Source organism: Oryzias melastigma, linkage group LG18 (assembly GCF_002922805.2).
Source record: "Oryzias melastigma strain HK-1 linkage group LG18, ASM292280v2, whole genome shotgun sequence".
In the NCBI taxonomy this organism is placed as follows: domain Eukaryota; kingdom Metazoa; phylum Chordata; class Actinopteri; order Beloniformes; family Adrianichthyidae; genus Oryzias; species Oryzias melastigma.
In genome coordinates this window covers 16,383,782-16,405,287 of record NC_050529.1, presented here as the reverse complement: position 1 = coordinate 16,405,287, position 21,506 = coordinate 16,383,782, and the positions used below count along the sequence as shown (strand labels likewise).

General features: G+C 37.6%; 3 protein-coding genes across 5 annotated transcripts in view; 2 read left to right on the top strand and 1 right to left on the bottom strand.

Moving 5' to 3' along the window:
* Positions 1–6,561, bottom strand: part of man2b2 (mannosidase, alpha, class 2B, member 2) — a 12,538-nt gene extending 5,977 nt beyond the window's left edge. Inside the window, exons 1-9 of the mRNA XM_024288689.2 lie at positions 6,314–6,561; positions 5,381–5,527; positions 3,331–3,436; positions 3,090–3,262; positions 2,903–3,018; positions 2,627–2,804; positions 2,317–2,515; positions 2,045–2,235; positions 879–1,038 (exon numbers count right to left, since the gene is read on the bottom strand). Coding sequence (XP_024144457.1) covers positions 879–1,038; positions 2,045–2,235; positions 2,317–2,515; positions 2,627–2,804; positions 2,903–3,018; positions 3,090–3,262; positions 3,331–3,436; positions 5,381–5,527; positions 6,314–6,448 — 1,405 coding nt within the window. The 5' untranslated portion in view covers positions 6,449–6,561. The remainder of the gene's footprint in view (positions 1–878; positions 1,039–2,044; positions 2,236–2,316; positions 2,516–2,626; positions 2,805–2,902; positions 3,019–3,089; positions 3,263–3,330; positions 3,437–5,380; positions 5,528–6,313) is intronic.
* An 871-nt stretch (positions 6,562–7,432) lies between these two features.
* On the top strand, positions 7,433–9,246 carry smim20 (small integral membrane protein 20). Its single transcript, XM_024288274.2, has 3 exons — positions 7,433–7,636; positions 8,224–8,280; positions 9,041–9,246. Exons 1-3 carry the CDS (start codon positions 7,528–7,530, stop codon positions 9,085–9,087), a joined length of 213 nt encoding a protein of 70 aa, XP_024144042.1. The 5' UTR covers positions 7,433–7,527; the 3' UTR covers positions 9,088–9,246.
* Positions 9,247–9,898: 652 nt separating this feature from the next.
* rbpjb (recombination signal binding protein for immunoglobulin kappa J region b) overlaps positions 9,899–21,506 on the top strand; it is an 89,485-nt gene continuing 77,877 nt past the window's right edge. Inside the window, exons 1-3 of one of the 3 annotated variants that reach the window (XM_036216553.1) lie at positions 9,919–9,975; positions 10,482–10,541; positions 10,628–10,799. The gene's annotated coding sequence lies outside the window, so the exon portion shown is untranslated. Of the gene's footprint in view, positions 10,800–21,506 lie in introns of all 3 variants that reach the window. The other 2 variants (XM_036216552.1, XM_024288746.2) reach the window with 2 other exon arrangements.

The following is a 21,506-nucleotide window of genomic DNA, read 5'->3' as shown; positions in this document are numbered from 1 at the left end:
TTATGACATCACAGCGGAAGAAACCACAAAAAAATGCATCGGATCAAAATCTCTTAAAGTGTTAAAAAGAAAACAAATTCAAAGTCCACTAGCAAAACCAAAACACAACTTCAAAGGAAGTTTCAATATTATTATGGGATGGCCACAGGACCAGCCATTTTGTGGCAAAGTGGGAAATAATCCCTATTTCAAACAAAATTGATAAAGAAAAAGTTAGTTCCAACAATCTTCACAAAATTTCACACAGAAAAGAAACATGTAAATGTACAAACATAACCGAAGTTTTGTTGACCTTTGACCTTGGAAAAAGCTTCTTAAATTCTCCAATGAATACCTTCTACAAATTCAAACTCCTCTTAGTAATTTTTTATCAATCGCCTTCCCATTGGGAAGCTACTTGGTAAAAAAAAGGGGGTTTTAAAGTTATAGATGTTTAGCGGCGTTAGCGTGGCGAGCTCACAAAAGTGGCGTTTCCTTTTAGCTCACATAAATCTCACTGAATATGATGAAAATGTAATACATGAATCGTTGGCTCAAGCTGAACGAAATGATATAACATACTTAATGAACATGTAAGGAATGTGGGCGTGGTTAATAAAAACCCTCTGTTGCCAAGGAAATTCAAAAATTTAGTTTTACCGATTCTACCAGAAATTACTTAGACCTGTTCCTCACCCCCGGACGACTAAAAAATAGAATGGTTGCTAGGGGGATAAAACTAACAAAAAGTCGCCATTTTGAAAAAAAGTTTTATGCTTTTATCGTCATTCGCAACTCTGATCAGGCTGGCAGAAGCAGAAGGGGAGGGGCCTGTAACACCCACTCAACCAGTGAGGGTCGAAGGGTTCGGAAGGAATCGGCATGGCTGGATTTCCCACCTGCTCCGTGGAAGTTCTCGGGGTCGCCGAGGTCGTGCGGCAGTAGAAACAGAGCAGCCTGCAGCTCCTGAACTCCCATCATGCCCTGCATCAGGTGCTGCACGTACATGTCTGCCACCTTTGGAGATTCTGTGCCGGTGATGCCATCATGGTGCTGGACCTTTAATCATAGATCACAACCAACAAAAATATGAACAGCTAATATTTGTGTTTTTAATTTTTTTACGAGGCTTTTCTTGTATTTTAAATACAACCTGGTGATGTTTTGTGTTTTATCCAGGGCAGCTGCAACAGTTTTTGGAGGCAAAATTCACAGGAAGGCCCCACAAACCAAAACATTTGTGACATTTTCCCCCTCTATTATCTATTTGTTTATTTATAGAATATTCTGTTTATATAACGTTTCCGCATTTATTCCTCTTTAAAACAAGCATCAGAAACAAAACATTTACTGTACGGTAAAGAAATAGCATTACATTTTTTTATTGACTTTTTAATTTTAAGAATCTCATATATTATGATCTAATCTTACAATTGTTTCTTCATTTGTTACAATAACATGTTATTTTTAAAAACACATTGTTATAAATAAAGGTTAAAATTAAAGTTTTATTAAAAAAAAGTGTCATGACTGTAGTAACTTAATAAGTTAGCGCTTGGTGAAGAAAGACCTTCTGACTTCCAGATTAATGCGGGTTTAAAAAAAGAAAAAATTCAAAGTAAAATTAAGAAAGTCAGTTCACCAAGTCACCACTAGGTGGCTGGTTACACAAGCAGGTCCGCCCTTACTCCCTTTACAACAGAAATAAACACACTCTCAGTTTGGTTTCAATAAAATGTTCAGTTTTGTGATCAGATTTAATATCCACGAAAGCAGTACAGGCTGCATATTTAGGTATTTCCCCTTTTTTAAAATATTTCTGATCCAAACTTTTCTTTATTACTTTATTTGCCCTTGTAACTGGAACATTATCATTTTAAAAATTTCTCTTTGGTCATTCACTAAAACGACAAGATACAATGATTAAACTCACAGCTAAATAAATTATATATAAAAAGTGTAGCATTCGATCATAACAGGAAACTATAAACAATCACTTAAGCTGCACTTAAATTTGTCCTTTTTGATTGACAATAATTATCGGTATGCCGATGGACAGACGTACCTCGGAGACGGCCCAGCGCAGAGCTCTGAGTTTATCCAGCGCCCACTCTTTAGCCACGGGCCCGTCCGGGTAGTTGACTCGGTACCGCGTGAACAGAATCTCCGCCGCACGCAGCTGGGAACTGGCCCGCCTCGCAAGTCCTTTCAAGACATTCCTAGAGGCGTAAAACCCCGTCCAGGCCTGGTGGGGCTCTAAAAAAAACAAACGCCACACTGTTAAATTACACTGGCGAGGATCCGGGGAACCGCCTCCACCTGCTTTGCATCTCTCACCGGTGGAATACGGCAGGAAGTCCCGGCTCCCGCGCACATCCCAGGTGAGATTGGCCTGATGGACGGCTTGGAAATACTGGCTCAGAGTGGCGTACTGAACCGTCACCCCAAACTCTTTGCTTTTCTGGTTGATGTATTTCATCAGGGGGTCCATGTTTCTGAACTGAACGGAGGAGTTGTAGAACTGTTTGTCACATCCCTGGAGAATAACGGCACACGTCAGGGGTCAAATCGGATTCTATCAAAAAACTACTAATATTTGATGAAAATCATGTTTTTGTGCTTAAAGTGTGCAGGAGTATTTCCTCACCCAAGGCCAGAGCACATGGTTAGTCCTGAACCACGCAGCCCTCTGCTTGATATTCTCCACCATAGTCTTAGCGTAGGCGTCTATGGTCTCCTTGGTGACTGGGACGCTCATGTTGGGGTAGACTCCATCTTTGGGGGGGTTCGGAAACAAAGCAACTCCATTCCAATAGAAACCAGAGCTGAAGGACAAGATTCTATTAATTGATCCATTTGGGGTGTAGCAGCATTTTAACTGCATAGAAGCCCACATTAATGCTAAAATACCAGATTTAAAGACCTGTTGGAGAACGGCAGGTGAGACGGAGTGCAGTAGCTGAACTGATCCATGGTGTGAGTAAAGATTTCTTGCTGGGCAGCCAAAGAGGGAGAACCTCGCCACACAAACTGTAGCTTCTGTTTGAAATCAGAAACATCAGAGGACTGCAGGAGGCATTATCACGCAAATATTAGGGTGGCCGCCGCACCTTATTTCTCTGCATGGCGTCTTTGAGGTCATAGTCGATGCGTGAGATCAGGTGAGCGTTGAATCCCGCCAGGGCGAACAGGACGGGGGTGGTGGCGGAGGCTCCGAACGGGTCCACGTGCCAGGAGAACTGAGGCCGCACCCCGAACGTCTGGTACAGGAAGCCGTGGCCCTCTAAAACGGACCGCACTGATTGGTGTGTCGGCCACCGAGCAGCGGAAATAACAAAAAAGCTAGATCACCTGTCATTTGTAGGATCTGGTCCTCCAGGTCCGTCACCGCCTCATCGTGCATCACCTGGCCTCCGAGGATGAACTCGAGACGACCATCATTCACCAGCTGTTGCACCTAAACATGAAGGAATGCATCAAAACTGTAGTACCAGAACCAGCTCAGAGGCCTCGTTTTAGAGAGTCCGCCCTGAAACTGGAGTCATACCAAAGACTCTAAAAATGGGACCAGTGATGCTCGCCTCATCGTGCATCACTTGGCCTCCGATGATGAACTCGAAACGACCATTTATAAACCTTAAAACCATAAAATTTTAACACAATTATAAACTAAATATATATAACATTACCTGTGATAATACTAGTGTGAATACTGTAAGCTGAATTTGGCCTCTAAAGATGCTAGCGCTGATAGCTGAAGATGCTAAAGCTAATAGCTGAAAACACTGAAGCTGATAGCCAGCTAAAATATTAGCTAAATGCTAAATTAGCCTAAAAAACAAAAAAAAAAAAAACAAAACAAAATTGGATGAGCCAAAACAGCTAGCATGTAGCTGAGAAAAATACCTAAACTTCAAAACGGCCTAAAAGCTGAAAAAAGCCAACATTAGCCAAAACAGCTAGCATGTAAATATTAGCCAAACTCCAAAACAGCCTGAAAAACTAATAAAAAAGTCTAAATTAGCCAAAACAGCTAGCATGAAACTGAAATATTAACTAAACTCCAGTTCAGTAAATGCCAAAATAGTCCAAAAAGGTAGCAGAATGCTAATTTTTAAAACTAACTTTTTAACATAATTATGAATAATAAAGAGGCAGGAATATTATTCCAGAATAAAATAACTTAAACCTTAAATAACTTTAAATCATTTACTCTTCATAAAAATATAACACAATCTACATTTACGTTTAAAAGAAAATGTTTCACTGTAATATTTAGGGAAAAATAGTTTTTGACTTTTTACGCAAGATTCGAAGGTACGTGTGTCTTTTCTGAGATTCTAACTACACACATGACAAACTCCTGACACCCTTTTGCTGATATACTGAGTAAATATTGTGTCAGGTTTAGACAAAAACAACATTCCTTAAGGCTTCTCTACTCTGCAACATTCAATTTTACTGATCCAGTAAACATTACAAAGTCCCACATCACTCTACAAAAAGCAATTTAAAAATTGTAGCTTCTGAATATTCAAAATCACTCTATTAATAAAGTCTATATATTTTCTTTGGATAGCATTTTAAATTTGTTATTTAGACAGCAGCATTTATAAGTTCCTTTCAAACTAAAACACTCTGTGTCAATCAATTTTGTGCTGTGCCGTTTACGCTGATTACACATCAAACTCCTTCAATTAACTATTGATTTAGTATCTACTCAAAATAAAAAACTAAAGTTAATATGTCATCATTGAAAAAATCAATTCAGGCATTCATTTTAAAAATGCTAAAAAGCTAACTCAAACCTAGCATCTTTTACTATTACTATGAGTTTAATCTACTGTGGTGCTGTCATTTTTTCTCTTCTTTATATTGAACATAAACATGACATCATTAGTCTAGGATCTATTTTTTATATCTATATATGTAAATGCAATTATAGACTTTGTCTCTAAACAACAACTAGACCCTGCTGTGCAGGAGAGGTAAAAATGTGTGCAGCTTGTGACATATATGCAGCTTTGGAGGAGGAATAAAACACACCATGTATTTGATTTGGTGTCATGCCAGCAGTAGTTAAAAAAACAGGTTAATTTTAAGTAGATTTAACTAATATAAGAGCACTTCAGTTTAAAATTGTAAACATGAATGACAACATTTTAATAACAACACATAATTAACCTGAACTAAATGCTTTTATGTACCTGAGTTATTTTTTTTTAAAGCGAAAGAGTCGTGATGGAGGATAAAAGTGGGTGTGAGACCCCTAGTTTACCTACTAAATATAGTTTTATGTTTTGTTTTGATGACTGTCTAAATCAGGGACAAAATACATGTGATGAATGTTTATAAAGACTTTTTAAATTGAAGGAGTGCTGAATGCATCATGAAGCCTCACCTGCTTCTTTTGTAAATCTGACGCCACAGTGTCCCACCACAGTCGGAAAAACTCCTGCTCCACGGCGATGAACCTGCGCTCTTTGACCTTTGACAGCTCTTCGGTCACGCTGCTGTACACGTTGGCTGCATAAGCATGCATGCTCTCCTAATGAAGAAGAAAACCCATGGGTGAACAGAACCTAGAACTGCACCCTTGTAACACTTAAAGAACCATTTGGGTTGATTTCCCATTAAAATTTACAAAGTCTTATTTCAACTTTTTTGTATGATGATTGATTTTTTTTGATAAATAAAACATTGAAAATGCCTTTTCAAAATACAAAATTAAACTTCTCACATAGGTCACATGACTTCCTTAAAAAAAAGACACCCAGTGTCACATAAGGTCCAGCAAATGTAGCAATCTGTAATATAATCTCAGCAGTGAGAAAAATAAAAACCACAGTCTATCTTAACATTTTTGGTGAATTTTAGCCTTAAATTAGTAAATCTAAGAAATTAAAATTAAAGCAGATCTAATTAAGTGAACTGTACTGTATTTTTGAACCGTGAGGTAAATTTAAAATCTTAAAATTAGTTCAAAAATAGACTTTGTAATATAGAATGTTGTTTTCTCTTTAATCGGAGAGCCATAAAAGGCTCTGGAGCCTCAGACTTTTGATTTAGGATTTTGTAAGTTTGCAGGAATTAACGTAATATATTGCCATTTTTTAAAAAGAAAAAAATAGTCTTGTTTCAAAGAAATGTATTTGTGTAAGCAAACACTGTTTTGGTTTTTAATGTAATAATTCATAATTACTGACCAAAATTCCAACCTTTTCAGTTTAAATGACTACTAATCTATAAAATTAAGTAGCTTTTTAAAATGAAAATTTGTGAATTCTTAATTAAAAATGGAATCGATTAGGAGTTGTGTCAGAAAAATCCTCACCTGGATGGTGTACACCCAGCCTACATCCATGTGACTGTGAGGAATCACAAAGGTTTGAACGGGCTGATCCTCTTCCCTCCATCCGAACGAGCAATAGCAGCAACAAACAAACACCAACACGGAGAAAATGCCCATTTTGGTGTCTTCTAAGGCAGAAATACTCGTTCTACGGCTAAAATTCTCATCCAGACTTCCTCATTGTGTTTTTGTTTTGCTGCATCATGTGACCAGGCTTGAGAGTCATCCGCTACGGAAGCCCAGAACAACCAAAAAGGGAAAAAAATGGCTCCACATTAGGTACATAGACTGTAAAAATATTATTTTGTATATATATTTCGTATATATATTTTTGTATATATAATGGTAAGGAATTTGAAGAAACGATGTCACATACATTTTGGACCTATTAGTGTAATAAACTAGCTTGGAGAAGACAGTTTCCCCACATTTCTTCTTGACATGGAAAACACTTCTGTTATTTAACCTAATTTAATATTGTACATTTTCCTGTTGAAATTGGTAAGGTTAACTTTCATTATTTGTGTAAAAGTGTGTTAAACAGCATTCAGTTCTTCTGTTTCCATGTCTAAATCCATTAACAGGAACCAAAAATAAAAACAATATATGATAGACTAAACTGTTCCCTCGCATATCTATAGTTAAGTGATATTTTATTGTTTGCCTCACTTTTGCTCGGATTTATTTTTATTAATATTATTATTGTTTTATTTATTTATTTATTTTTCATTGATTCTGTTTTTGTTTTTTAATGCTACAATTGCCCCCTATGTTTTATTGTAATAAAATAAACTTTGTTCTATAATTTCAAGCCATGTTTTGTTCTGTAGTGTCTAGTGTCAATTAAAAAGAAGAAAGGGAAAAAGAAAACCATAAACCTGAAGTTACATATTCCGCTGACGGCCTGTCGCCCTTTTGTGTGACGTCACCGTGAAATTGGTCTATTTGTTTTAACCTTTATCCTTTAATTTTTATTATTATAATAATTTTCTCTTTTGTAAAAACCTACTGGAGTTTATCTAGAAAAAATAGTTTATAGTTCATTTTTTGTCATTTACCTTTGTTTGTTATTTCCATGTTTTAAATAAAGATTGATTTAAAAAACTGTAACAGAGTGACATTTACACCGGAAGTACATAATGTAAACAGGGGTTGTGTTTTGGAGGTGAATGTAGACGTCTCAAGACACCAGAAAAATGTCTAAAAATACCAGAATAGCGCTGGTTTTTGGGGGGTTTATAACAGCAGTCGCCGCTGCTTTATATCCTATTTTCGTCTATCCCCTGACACACAAAGACGAGTACAGTAAGTAGCTAACAGCTAATTAGCTCTACACAATTCACTTTGTGTCTTTAATTGTCACAAATATATTTATATATTTAAAGATGATGTTAAGCTAATCCTAGCTAAAAGCTGCCTCTAATATTTTAGTAAATTTATTAATTGAAGTTACATTTATAAACTGTTTTTGGAAGCTTAAATGTGTCATATTAGCTAACTCTAGCTGTAAGTTCAATTCGATTTGAGTAATTTGTTCTCAAAGCAGCAAGTTAGCACATTTTTACACTTAAAAGCTAATAAAAAATCTTATTGTTCTTTGTAATTCCAAGTTTAACGAATAATGAATTAATTCTTTCATTTTTAAAGAAGGTTGGACGCTTTCACAAAATAAAAAAATTCCTTCAAACGTTTCATAATTGGCTGCTGGTTATTAAATGTCTACAGAGGATTTAAATACAACAATTGAGGGTTTATTCCCTCCCTCCTTTTTTTTTCTTCCATTTTGGCCAAAGGAAATGTTTCCAGAAATAAGAGGAATTCCTCATAGAATAAAAATCTTTAATAAGATTAAAAAAGCAACATGATTCACTGTGATTCTGTGCTCCTTTTAGGACAAACTCAAAGGATAAACCGGTCTGGAATAAACCAGGAAGATGTGCAGCCTGTGGGTAAGAACATTACAATTATTTCAGAAGCTGTTTGATCATGAAATTGCACAATAAACAATTTACAAAAACAATAATAACAAGTAAAATGACTCTAAAGACGATTGCAGGATTAGAAAAAAAAAATTCTGTATGTTTTTAACAGATAAAAAGACATTTTTACTTTAAGTTTGACGCAAATTAAGTGAAATAAATTTTTAAGAAGAATCTATTAAGTGTTTTGGTCACAATTCTTCTTATTAACACAAACTCCATTAAAACTGAACAGTTTGACATGTTTTTTTCAAACATTTTAATTGGATTTCAATCACAGGAAAGTTGGTATGAAGGCAGTCTCACTTCATACTCACGTTTCAGTTCATAAAACTTTTCTGGTTTTCTAATAATTCCCACCTTTAAAATGCTCTGTAATTCTTAGATGATTGATTTTGCTAAATAAAACGTCAAAAGTTGACCTAATTATTAAGATTTTTAAACATTTTCCTAATAAAAAAAAAGGTTTGATGATAAATAAGAAATAAAGCAGAAATAAAAAAAATGATGTGCAACTAAATTTAGTTTTATACTTTTGTTTGTTTTGTAACTTTCATTTAAACATTTTGAATCAATGTATAAGAGTAGTTTAAATATCTATTAAAGCAAACGTACCTTTTAGGGCTTTTATTTTGAAGCTAAATAAAATGCAGTGTTGAAGTGATTCTAATATGGTGGTCAAACAGCATCAGTGACTGTTTTTTTTTTTTTTTCTTTTTTTTTTTTGAAGGTCTAAAAGTTTGGTCTGATCCCTTCAAGCCCTCAGAAAAGCGATGAGCTCCTCCTCGCCGCCCCGGGCGCTGCCGGACGGTCGTGTCTTTGAAAGCGCTGAAAGCCTTTATGATGAAATGTGTTTAGTGAGTGAAATATGTCACGAGTGTTTGCTGTTCAACTTTTTGACCTAAATAAACTTCAAGAACTTCTAAAAAACCTTAATGTTTTTGTTTTTAAATCTTTTAAAACATAAGAAAAAGTTGTTTCTGCTTTCAGATTATTAGATTTAAGGTGGAATGGGTACTTTGTGTCCACAGGGGGGCGCCACATGCAAGCATTCAGAGACTTCAGGATATATTTAGTAAAAAAGCTTCTGAAAAGTGTCACACTTTAAAACTGCAGTTACTAATTTCTCCTCCATGATCACTTTTCAAACGGTTTAATGGAAAAGGGCGTTACCATTTGTCAAATACATGTGTTTGATTGGTCCAAGTCTTGATTCTGACATCCTCTTCACATTTCACAGAACCTCAAACAACTTCATTGAATATATAAATATATTTTCATAATTCTCCTCAATTAAACAAAAAATCTAAATGTCACTAAAGAATTATTTAGAATTTTTAATTAAACTAATGACCTTAAATTAAAAAAAGCTTCATGTTTCAAGGCCGCATTACTATTTTTAATATATATATATATATATATATATATATATATATATATATATATATATTGTAGTAATTGCAGTAGTTTCTAACAACTAATAAATCAATGCAAATGCCATAAATGATTATTTCTACTTGTTCTGCCCCAGGAAAGTTTTGTTAATTTTTGTGGTTTCGATAAAGTTCTATTTTGAATCTAGCTTTATTGTTCAATGTCATAACAACAGTCCGTTTGCTACAATTTTTACTCTTTCAACTAACAGTCCTGTGGAAAGCAATGACTGTAAGTGAGACATGTTTATTAATTCTATATAAGTGAATTTCTAAATACTATTTTTCTGTCTTTGTAGTTTTACTCCAAATAATAACGTCTTTGAAGCAAGGAGTTCACTTGTTACAAGGGGGACATTTTTCATTTTTTTTAATATTCGTTCTTTTATGTTCAATTTCACTTTTTTAGTTAAATGTGAGAGATCTTAAAGCTTTGTTTTTGTATGGTAAAGGGCAGAAAACTCCCCCTCTTTTTTTAGAGTTTGGTCTAATCCATTTTGGAGCAAAGATGGATGAAGAAAAGGACCCAAGTATGTGTTTATGGTCCTTCAGAGAGGGAGACTTTTGGAAAAATCACCCTTAAATCTTTCACGGTCTTCCACGCGGCCTGCACTTAAGGGATTTTTTAGCGCCGTTTAGAGCTGACTGAACAGACCCGTCCCCCCCTCATACACACACATATCCAAATCAACAAGCTCCATTGTTTATGAGAGGTTGTTATTGTTGGGAAATGTTCAGAAACAAGAGAAAACTCCAGAGCCCGGCTGCACCGAGATGTCCAAAGTAAAGAGAGCTGAGGTGAGATGGGGGGTAGTGGTGGTGGTGATGGGGGGGAAAGGGAAAAAGGGAGAAATTCCTCTCATTCCCCCGCTGCTGTTTTCCAGATTCCTCAAGCGACAGCTTCACGGCTGCGCGAGTGAAGTAAGCAACCGGATGGGAAGCTGAAGCGAGTGGTGAAAGGAAGAGAAGCGCATTCTTGAGGGGCCGCGTCACCCACTCGCAGAATGGAGAGACACTCAATCTCTGTTTCTGTGCCGGGCCGTGTGGAACAAACAGGTTTGTGCAACATATCCCCCCCAACCACTTTAAAAAAAGAAGAAAAAACACACAAACTTCAAAAAGGGGGCCCTCTATGGAGAGAAAATAGTCTCATCCGATTTGTGTGTGTGTGTCGGGTGTTTTGTGTATACTTTATAGATTTGTACGTGTAGTTAGTTTCAAGCTAATGTAATTTATTATTTGTAAAGCACCATTTAAAGCAGGAGCAACCAGAGTGCTGAACATATAATCAAATCTAAATAAAATCATTTAACAATAAAATACAATCAAAGAAAGATAATAAAAAACATTTAAGTACTAAAACACTAATAATAAAATTATAAAATAACACACAAATTAAATGAGACTATTTTCTCTCCATAGTTCAAGTTCAGGCCTCAATCTGCAGACAGTAGACACCCGTGTCTATAAAATGCTCAATGGGGTCGCCGTACGCCACAAACCAAACTGCGGCGCATCCACCAGGCCTTTTTACTGCTGTGCCGTTAACCCATCACACAAATCTCTGCGCTCCATTGAGGAGGACTTGTATGGAGGCGTTCACCTTCAGCCACTTTGTTCAGCTGAGATCACTTACTAATTATCATGAAAGCAGGAGTCAAATACAGACGGATCATCTCAGATTTCATCCAAACGGTCAGAACCAGCGACTGAGTGACTCCGCCCACCTCACGTTCCAAACAGGAAGCTCCAACAAGCCAAAATCCCATAGACTTCTATTGAGAAAGAAAACCATTCTTTCTCTTGTAACTCCTTTTTTTACACATCCTTTCTAATACTATTTTATTTTAATAATTTTTTTTTTTGTAGAGCAAGTCTTTCAAGTCATGAATTGGCCAATCAGACGCCACAATAAAAGTATTCCATCAAATCTTCAAAGTGTTTGACAGATTTTACATAAAAAAAATATATATTTTTGGATATCCCTTAAAATGAGATGTGACTCAATAAAATATTTAAAGTTTGTTGCCCTAAACCAAGTCGCTACATCTTACCGAATAGTTACTAGTAGGTTAGTATAGTCTTGTATGAAGTGTAATGAAACATTTAAACTAGAAACCACACTAAAATACTTGGTAACATTTTGTGAAAATGGGCTTTCATTCATTTCTGTCCTTAAGGCCACCATATCTTTCTGATCTCTGCAGCAGGGAATTCCCCGTGTTCCAGATATTCTGAAATTTTCCTTTACAGATTTTTAAAGTTGTCCCCAACTAAAGCCATTATGTGAAAATGGCCACAGTTTCGGTTCAATCCCAGCCGTCACAAGAAGAACTATCTGTCTGAATTTATGGCACAGGAAGCTGTAAACATAGCAGGTTAGGAAGTTGTCAACATGAGCAACAATTTCCTGTATTTACCGCCAAACGGAATAAACCAAACAAGGAAGCCATCAGTTTGTCAAGCGTTAGCGAATGAAGCGAAGACAGCTGGACAAACAAGCTAAGCTAACTTGTTTTTCATGTCTATAAAGTATTAACTTTCTTTTGAGACCTAAATGAGATCCAGATGCTTGTAACTGGAAGTAAGTGCTTTATTTTGGGTAAGTTCTTTTTAGAAGAGGACAAAAATAAAGACTACTTTAAGGAGATATAAAGATGAATTACTGACATCTAGTGGTTTAGTTGTTGATTGCAACCAACTTCAATTAAATGAGGAAACTAGAAGGGAATTCTTTAAAAACGGTGTGTGAATTCAGCAAACTGACATGTATCAGTACTCGTTTGTCCCTTTAAACCAGGGGTGCCCAAATCCAGGCCTCGAGGGCCGGTGTCCAACATGTTTTCCAACCAACCTGTCACTGAAGCTTCTTATTGGCTAAACACACCTGATCCAGGTAATCAGCAGCAGATAAGGCAGGATTTCTGGAAAACCAGCAGCAGGCCGGCCCTCGAGGCCTGGACTTGGACACCCCTGCTTTAAACTGATTGTGATGGGTGTGGCTTTAAATAGGAAGGGGCGGGGCTCCCCAGCAGTGCCAGATTGACTGCTGTTTGTTTGGCAGCTTTGAGCCATTGGGGTAAATTTGTTTTGTATTTTTAATTGCCATGGTTGATTTGTACTGTCATTTTAAATACTTTTACTTTTTTACTCTTGGCCAAACAGTCTCGCCTCCAAATCAGAACGCAAATTTCTATAAACTTTTGCCGCGCTATAGGAAGTACTCTCACCGAACACTTTATTAGGTACGCCTGTCCGACTGCTCGTTAATGTCAATGTCTAAGCAGCCAATCACATGGCAGCAACTCAATGCATTTAGAAATGGTCAAATGATCTGCTGCAGTTCAAACCGAGCATCAGAAAAATGACTTTGAACGTGACATGATTGTTGGTGCCAGACGGTGCTTTCTAGAACATGACCATGAGTTCTCTGAACTCCAATGACCTCCACAGTTACCATATCTCAACCCAATAGATCACCTTTGGGGTGTGACGGAACAGGAAGATTGGCATCATGGACGTTAAGCCGACAAATCTGCAGCAACTGTGTGATGGTCTCACGTCAATATAGACCAAACTCTCCAAGGAATGTTTCCAATATCTTGTTGAATTTATGCCGCCATGGATTAAGGCAGTTCTGAAGCCAAAAGAGGTCCAACCCAGTACTAGACAGATGGGCCCTAATAAAGTAAGTGTAGAAATATGCTAAACGACTATGTTGGAGTGGGTGTAAACAAGTTTTGGCTTTAGAATTCCAAGTGTAGAATATCCAATTTCAAGGTTTATTGAAAGATGTTTAAACTGATGACATTTCTTAGCACTCCCGAAGATGACAACGTTGGGAAAGAAGTCTCCTTCAACAAACCTGGAACGCTGGAGACATTCCGGCTTGAAAAGTTCAAACGCCACTCAGAGGTTAGTCTCAGTCATCACGGATTGTCTCAATCAAAATCAGATTTTCTTAGTATGAACTAGACCGGGCGATCTAGTACCTTAGGGACACAATACGATTGATGTGATGGCCAATGGCTATGAAGCATAAACCAGTGAACTGACCTGGTTCCAATCACCTTTGCTTCAACCGGAAGTCACAGTTTGGAAAAAAAAAACATTTTTTAGGTTCCAGAGAGAACGCAACCTTTCAGGTGCTGAAACTTTTCTTTTTTATTGGCTTGATTTCAATCTGGTCCCAAATTAGATTCTGTAACCAGATCTGGAGCAGAGCTCTGCAGTTCCTGAGAAACGCCTTCTGAAACACACAAAACGTGGCAAAAGGAAAAAAACCCCAATGCTCAAAATAGTTCAAACGATTGTCCTTCTTTAAAAGACAAATAAGGTTAGGCAACACCTCCAGTTGGGTTATTTTTTGTATGAATCTGACATGGGTCCAAACGTCTGGCCACTGGCTGCTGTCCACAAATGGATCTACAGAGGAAATGTTTAAGCAATTAGTTGGAGTTTAGGGTTGGAAAGAAAAAAAATATTATTTCCTGGAGTTTTTTTTAACTCCTTATTTTACTGACGAGGAAAATCTGTGGATCTTTTCCCCTTCTCACTTGCTCTCCCATGTTCCCCTGGCCCGGTATAACATTTCCACTTGAAACCGTCTGATTCCACACTCTGATTGAAATGTTATTGTCAGCCGTCCCAGACACACACCATTACGGCGGCGGCCCTCTGTGCGTGCGTCTGACCGGGCCGTCAATCAGTGCGTAGAGCAGGTTTCCGTTTTTACAGCCCTGCTATAATCTGCAACTTTTCTTACGGGCCCACGAAGACCACTGTTGACTTTGGGCCCGGCTGCAGCCAGAGCAGCGAGATCAAGCTGTTCTTTCAGAGCACAGAGAGGAGTGGAAGGCGAGAGATGGTGATTCATTAGTGCTTGACACATTCATTCGTTAGAATGACTTTGTAGTCTATCAGAGCCTAAAAGTCTCACTCCAACCGCGATCTGTTGTAAAAGTTTTTCTAGTCCCCTTGTTTTTGCCCAAAAATCCAAAAACCTGTTGTTTCCTAGAACATATTTTCTGCAGAGCGGCAGTAGTTCATTAGAAATCACCTCTGAGTTATAGGAAGGACTGTAAACCCCGTCACCCTTTCCTGTCACCCATAACTGAGAGCTCTTTGTTTACAGCTCACAACGCCAACATTAAACCTAAACACACATCAGGCATTAGACATGACTTCAGCAACACCTGACCAGCAGAGTTCTCTTTTTCTACTGTTTACTAGCGCATGTGCGCCACCTACAGTTTGGTGCGAAATGTTAAAGCGGTGCAAATCTTACTTCAGGCTTTTTTTTCACAACTCTATTCTGATATATGTAAGATTTGCACACAAATATTAATTTCTCCTCCATGATCAGTTTTCAAATGGTTGGCACTCCCGTGAAAATAAAGGGACACCATCCATTAGTCACTATCAAATCCGAGTCCCTGATTGGTCAAATTTCGACATGGTTTGGCGTTTAATGTTTTAGTGAACGTGGAGGCCAAACTTGATAGTAGAAACTTGCATAACTAAAGAGAGCTTTAAACGCAGAAGTCCGAAACACCCATTTATGTAAATAACTTAATTGGAAGTTGCTACTTCCAATTAGGGCAATGTGATCTTAGCTTATAGCTACGCTATGCTAACGAAGCAAGGTTAAAGCTGTACAGTTTTGAACCACATACAGTGTAGGGTTGGGGAATACATAGATTTTATCGATACATTTGAAATAGTTTTTTGTTGAAAAATCATGATTAAAAAAAAAAAAATACCCAGCATCCTCCTTTCTTGGACTTTCATTGTTCGTTTCTTGCTATATGTATATGTAGCAAGAAATGCTACGCTAGCGGAAAGGAGCTTGTTCCAAAAATAGGAACAGTTTCTTCCATTGGAAAGAACGCGTTTGGTTTTCTGACTTCAGACTTGAAGCAACAAACAACTGTTTAACAATAGCCATTTCCACTCTAAACCAAGCAGACTAAACTAAACTAGGCATCCCTGCTCTGAGACCTTCCTTCTCGGTAAGTAAAAATAAAAAAAAAATAAAAAGAATGTCCACATAAAGGAGTTGTGTGCTTATCTAACTCTACAACTACATGTTTGAATTGTGATGGGCTTCATCCAGATGGAACTGGGAGACAAGTGGGGGCTTAAGTCGAGCCAGAGGCGAGGTCCACGGCCAAGGACAGAACATCAGACGAACCACCTGAAATCTGAACCTTTCCCCTCCCCCAGAGGGGAGTGGGAAGGAGGAACAACACATGAATCACACCACACCAAACAGAGGTGCTAAAATAAAATTTGACTTTATTAAATGTATTCTTTCTGTTGTAATTTTTGTTAAAGAAAGTAAAAGGAGGGAGAAAAATGGATACAAATCGTAAATTTAATTTGGCGGGAAACCTTTTATTCTTTGTCCATCCCTATCAGCTCAGACGAGGAAATCAAAAACGTTCATGGATTTAGTTGTCTGCAAGTGGATGGATCGGAATGAGCGGGGGAGCTTGTGGCCCCGCCTAGCGTATTTTCGACACTTTTTTCAAACGTATTTTTTCATCTGCTCCCGAATGACAGCTATTTGAATAAAGAAATACTCTGAAATCCAATTTTTAGGTCAATTTCCTTTATATATGTCCTCAATCATAAGAGAAATGACACAAAAACGTGTTAATTTTCATCTTTAAAGAAACAACAAATGCATCTTTGAAAAGGCTTTTTTTTTTTATACCCAGCGGAGCAGTTTTCATTCATATTTCCTGGCCTTTTATTCCCTCCCAGTCATATGGACTTCATCCAAATAAACAGTTAAACTCCAGGAAGGCTTTGAAAAATCCAGTTGTGAACTGAACATGAGGTATTCCGTTTCACTGAGGTCCTTAACAGCGTGTAATGCAATAAGGACTGATAAAATTTGCAGCGTTATGATCTAATATACTGAGTTATGTTTGAACTCAACAGGACGACATGATTTAGGGTGTTGAAAACATTCACAAAAGTCCTTGCTATTTTCAGTTGACTGCGTGGACGGCATGTTTTTTATGTGCGGTTTGCGCACCGGGAAAATGTATTCAATAAGCTAAGCTTCTACCCTGTGGTACACCAGCTGCTGTTTAGAATCAATTTGTTTCGAGAAACGTCCAGAGCTGAGCCCAGAGTGACATACTTCCTCTGTATTTTTAATTTTTTGGGTTAAGTGGCGTGCGGTGGAGCAGACGAGATGGGCCGCGCTCCTCGTGGGTTTTTGTCGGGACCTTGTGGATGACAAAAGAATATATGACTTGGCTCTGCGCGGGAATTCTGGGAAAGTTGTGGAATTTTGGACGCCTTGACAGAACACAGGCTGCCTGCTCTGGGTTTATTCCCCAAATGGGCAGGAGGAGGAGTCCTAAGTCTTCTGCGGTGTGCATCCGTGTTTCTTGCAGGCCCCCCTCCACCAGGAGCTGACCCAGAACAATGACAGGCTTTGCCGTGCAGCAGGAAGCTTCAGCCAGGGCCAACATCGGACAGTTACTGGTATCTGTTAGCAGATCACTTTATTAGTTAGTATAAATATAAAGGTTTCACCTCTGGCCAGACATCTCACGCCTATAAACTATAAAGCTCTTTGGAGGACAAAATTTGGCATCCTTATGTGTAACTTCAACTTCTGAATCTATTAAAGAGCCTCCTAAAGGACTTAGTCATTTTATGGAAGTTAGTAGCTAAATAAAAAGACAAATAAATTGACTGATTTTGAGGAAATATGTGCCAAAACACATTCTTCCTAGTAAGTAATCAGATATTGATATTTGGTTGATCGCCTCACTTTTTGGGTGTCCCCAAGTTGTTTTTAGATGTACTGGCTGTTCCCATTAAAGGGGCCATACCAATAAACCTTTGAGAGTAAACTATATCCATATATTGATCAAATAGTACATGGGTGTCAAACTCAATCCTACAAGGGGCCAAAATCCAAAACACGCCCAAACAGGATAAACATTTATTGAAAACTCTAAAACTATCTTTAAAACTGTAACTTTTTAACATCATATGAACTAGATATATAGCATTACCTGTAATAATGTTAGTGTGAATGCTCTAAGATGAATGATGCTAGTGCTGATAGATGAAAATGTTGAAATTGATAGCTAAAAACGTTGAAGCTGATAGCTGAAATCACTGAAGTTAAAAGCTGAAAACATTGAAGCTGAAGTCGTTGAAGCTAATAGCTGAAAACGCTGAAGGTGATAGCCAGCTAAAATATTAGCTAAGTGCCAAATTAGCCTAAAAAACTGAAAAAAACATACATTAGCATTAACAGCTAGCATAATACTAAAGCATTAGCTAAACTCCAAATAAGCTTAAAAAATTTAAAAAGAGGAAGATGCTGAAATTGATAGCTAAAAACGCTGAAGCTAATAGCCAACTAAAATATCAGTTAAATCCTAAATTAGCCTGAAATAATTTTAAAAAGAAAACCTAAGTTAGCAAAACAGCTAGCATGTAGCTGAAAAAACAGCTAAACTTTAAAATAAAAAAAATGAAAAAAATATAAATTAGTCAAAACAGCTAGCATGTAGCTTGAATATTAGCTAAACTCCAAAACAGCCTAAAAAATCTAAGAAAATGTCAAAATAGTCCAAAAAGCTAGAAGAATGCCAATTTTTTATTATTGAAAACTGTAACTTTTTAACATAATTATGAATAATAAAAAGGCAGAAATATTATTTAAGAATAAATCAACTTAAACCTTAAATAATTTTCAATATTTTACTCTCCATAAAAATCTATTTTGTCAAAATTATACAAGTTAGAAATGAGCGCAACATAACATCAGACCATTAATAACAATAAAATAAAATGATCCAGAGGGCCAGATAGAATTACTTGGAGGGCCGGGTCCGGCCCCCGGGCCTTGACTTTGACACATGTGATATATTACCTTCGAAAAACTAAAAAACAAATTATGAAATATGATTTTTGTGGACCGTTTTAATACCTGGAAGTAAAACAACTTGATCTCAGAGACACCACCTTTCGCCCCTCGTCGGTCCCGTCATCCTTGAGCCTGTCGATAGACCGCCACACTATTTTACAGTTATAATATAAGACTGTCTATACGTGAGGTGCAACGTGTGTGGAAGTTGTAGCGTCAGCCTGTATGTTATATGCTTATGGTATACTGCATGATTTACTTAGGGGTCTGGGCTCTTCATCCGGTTTGATCATCATCGGTTTGTTGCCCTGAAGTCAAACTACATGTCAGGTTCACTAGTCTTTTCCATGCCTCTTCCCAAAACATATCATTCACATTTAAGACAGTCTCCGGTTCTTCAACCCTTCCTTCCAAAGCTCACTGGAAACCACGAAACGAGATACAGGTTTTAGACTTGTATTAACTTGTCATTACAAGTCTTAAGTTTAATTATTTAAGCTCAGTCTTGATTTGTCTCATGTTACTTTTGACTTTGTTCAGGGTATCCGGATAAGCTTAGACAGTAACTGAAGTTCACGAGCATTCATGTGATCTCCTCCCGAGTGTTTTGTGACGTGGACTCGTCTTTGAGGACCAAAAGGTTCTCATTCAAACCCTAAAATTTTGACTGCATTGCCTCAAAACGTTTGTCTACCCTTGTGTTTGGACTTACATGAACAACACAAACTGAAACTGAAATTCCTCTTGCATTAGAAATCAAATATATAATTTTATTACTCAAAATCGCCTTTCTAAAATCTGCTTAAACTCCTCCAAATACTTGGAAGGGAGACGCTTTCCACAACTTCGTTATTTCCTTAATTTATTTGCCTTTACATGCGATGGAGAGTAAAAAATAAACCTCCACCATGTCATGTGCACAACCCTAAAGCCAACCACAGGATTAAATAGCACCCATATGTCCCCACGTCAGAAAGAAATTAGTAAAAACCAACCAGTTGCATGTTTAAACCTCATTCTCGGATTTTCTCCAAAGGGGTACGCTCCTGCCATTTAATGCCGTCTGCAGACTAAAGCCACCCCGAGATGAAAGTGGGATCACATCCACCTGAGCAACAAATGATCTTTCCCTTTGGGCTAAAAGCTTACTTTGTGGTCTTCCTTTTTCCCTTGCTGCCTGCTCCCCTCATCCATCCACCACAGCGTCAGAGAGAAAAACCAACCACATGTTTCAAGGAGGAATCTGAAACGGGCAGCATCCCAGACCAAAGCACCTCCAGCTCCGCTGCCCCCTGGCATCACTTAGCTCTACCCTGTCATTTAGCGCGGGGATGGATGATTTGTGCTGAAGCAGAGCCTCCTCATTGGAGCGGGCCGGGTGGGGAGGGGGCAGAGGAATGATGTCATGTCAGGTCGCGGCTGGAAGTGGATCGAGACCTGCGGTGCGGGGATTGTTGTTGTCTTTGGGCCTCGCTGCAGGAAAAGACAAAGTGTGTGTCTGTTCAAATGGAGTCAGAATGATGAACTGCACTCTGCGCAATTTAGCTTGTGTGCGTTTGATATTTATCTGGATGAGTGACTACGGTGTTTTTTTGTTTCGTACTGCGGCTGCACGAAACCTATAGCGTACGTGTGGGTTTGCTAGTCTGTATGTGGTTGGAAAAGTATAGGCCGTTTTATGTTGCACTCGGTCTTTGTTTTAGTTTTTCTTTAGTGGGCGGATGGTTAAATGAATCACTTGGACATAGGCTGATGTATCAAAGCGGTTTTACTCTGAGGTGGGGGAGAAAAGAGGAAGAGGAGGGAGAACTTGTACTTGTGGCTTTTCAAAGCCTAATGTTCTTTCAGACTGGGATGATCATCTCGCTCTTGGTACTGAGATGAAGACATATCTGAAATACCACTGAGAGCACAGTATGAAACGAATAAATCAATACCATGAATATTTTGTCAATTTCAGCCAGGATACGGTCCTGATTGTATCCTGTGGTGAGCTACTTTAACATATTCTTTTCTGCGGTTAGTCTCGGATTCCAAACTTACTCAAAATGACATTTTACCAGTCAAAAAAGTATGTACAGGTTCAGGGTTTTTACAGCTGACCTACATGCCTATATACCAAGAATGTTTTCTCTTTGTTTATACCAGTTTCACTTTCTTGTTCAGTGTATCCAAAATTATAATCACATCATGAGTATTTGGGATTCTTCACTTAACTTATAACGCGTGTCAAAGTCAAGCCCCGGGGGCCGGATCCGGCCCTCCAGATCATTTTATTTCATTATTATGAATGGCCTGATGTTGTCTTATGCTTATTTTTAACTTGTATAGTTTGGACAAAATATATGTTTATAGAAAGTAAAATATTAAAATTCATTTAAGGTTGAAGTTGATTTATTCTGGAATAATACTACTGTGTTTTTTTTTATTTTTCATTATTATGTTAAAAAGCTACAGTTTAAAAGTTTCAAAAATCGGCATTCTGATAACTTTTTATACTATTTTGGCATTTACTAATATTTTTTTGGCTGTTTTGGAGTTTAGCTAATATTTCAGCGACATCCTAGCTGTTTTGGCTAATTTAGGCTTTTTTCATTTTGGAGTTCAACTATTTTTTCAGTTTTGGCTCAGTTTTTTAGGCTATTTTAAAGTTTAGCAATTTTTTCGGCAAAATACTAGCTGTTATCGTTAATTTAGGATTTTTTTACGTCTTTTTGGGGTTAGGCTAATATTTACATGCTAGCTGACCGTAGCCATTTGTAAAGATGGTTGCCATTTGTAAAGACGGTAGCAATTAGTAAATTCGGTAGCCATTTGTAAAGACGGTAGCCATTTGTAAAGACGGTAGCCATTTGTAA

Excerpts from the sequence above, each read along its gene's own strand:
- smim20 (XM_024288274.2), top strand. The coding sequence starts at position 7,528 with ATGTCTAAAAATACCAGAATAGCGCTGGTTTTTGGGGGGTTTATAACA. Across the intron at positions 7,637-8,223 it reads GACACACAAAGACGAGTACA|GACAAACTCAAAGGATAAAC; the intron begins GTAAGTAGCTAA and ends TGCTCCTTTTAG. Across the intron at positions 8,281-9,040 it reads GGAAGATGTGCAGCCTGTGG|GTCTAAAAGTTTGGTCTGAT; the intron begins GTAAGAACATTA and ends TTTTTTTTGAAG.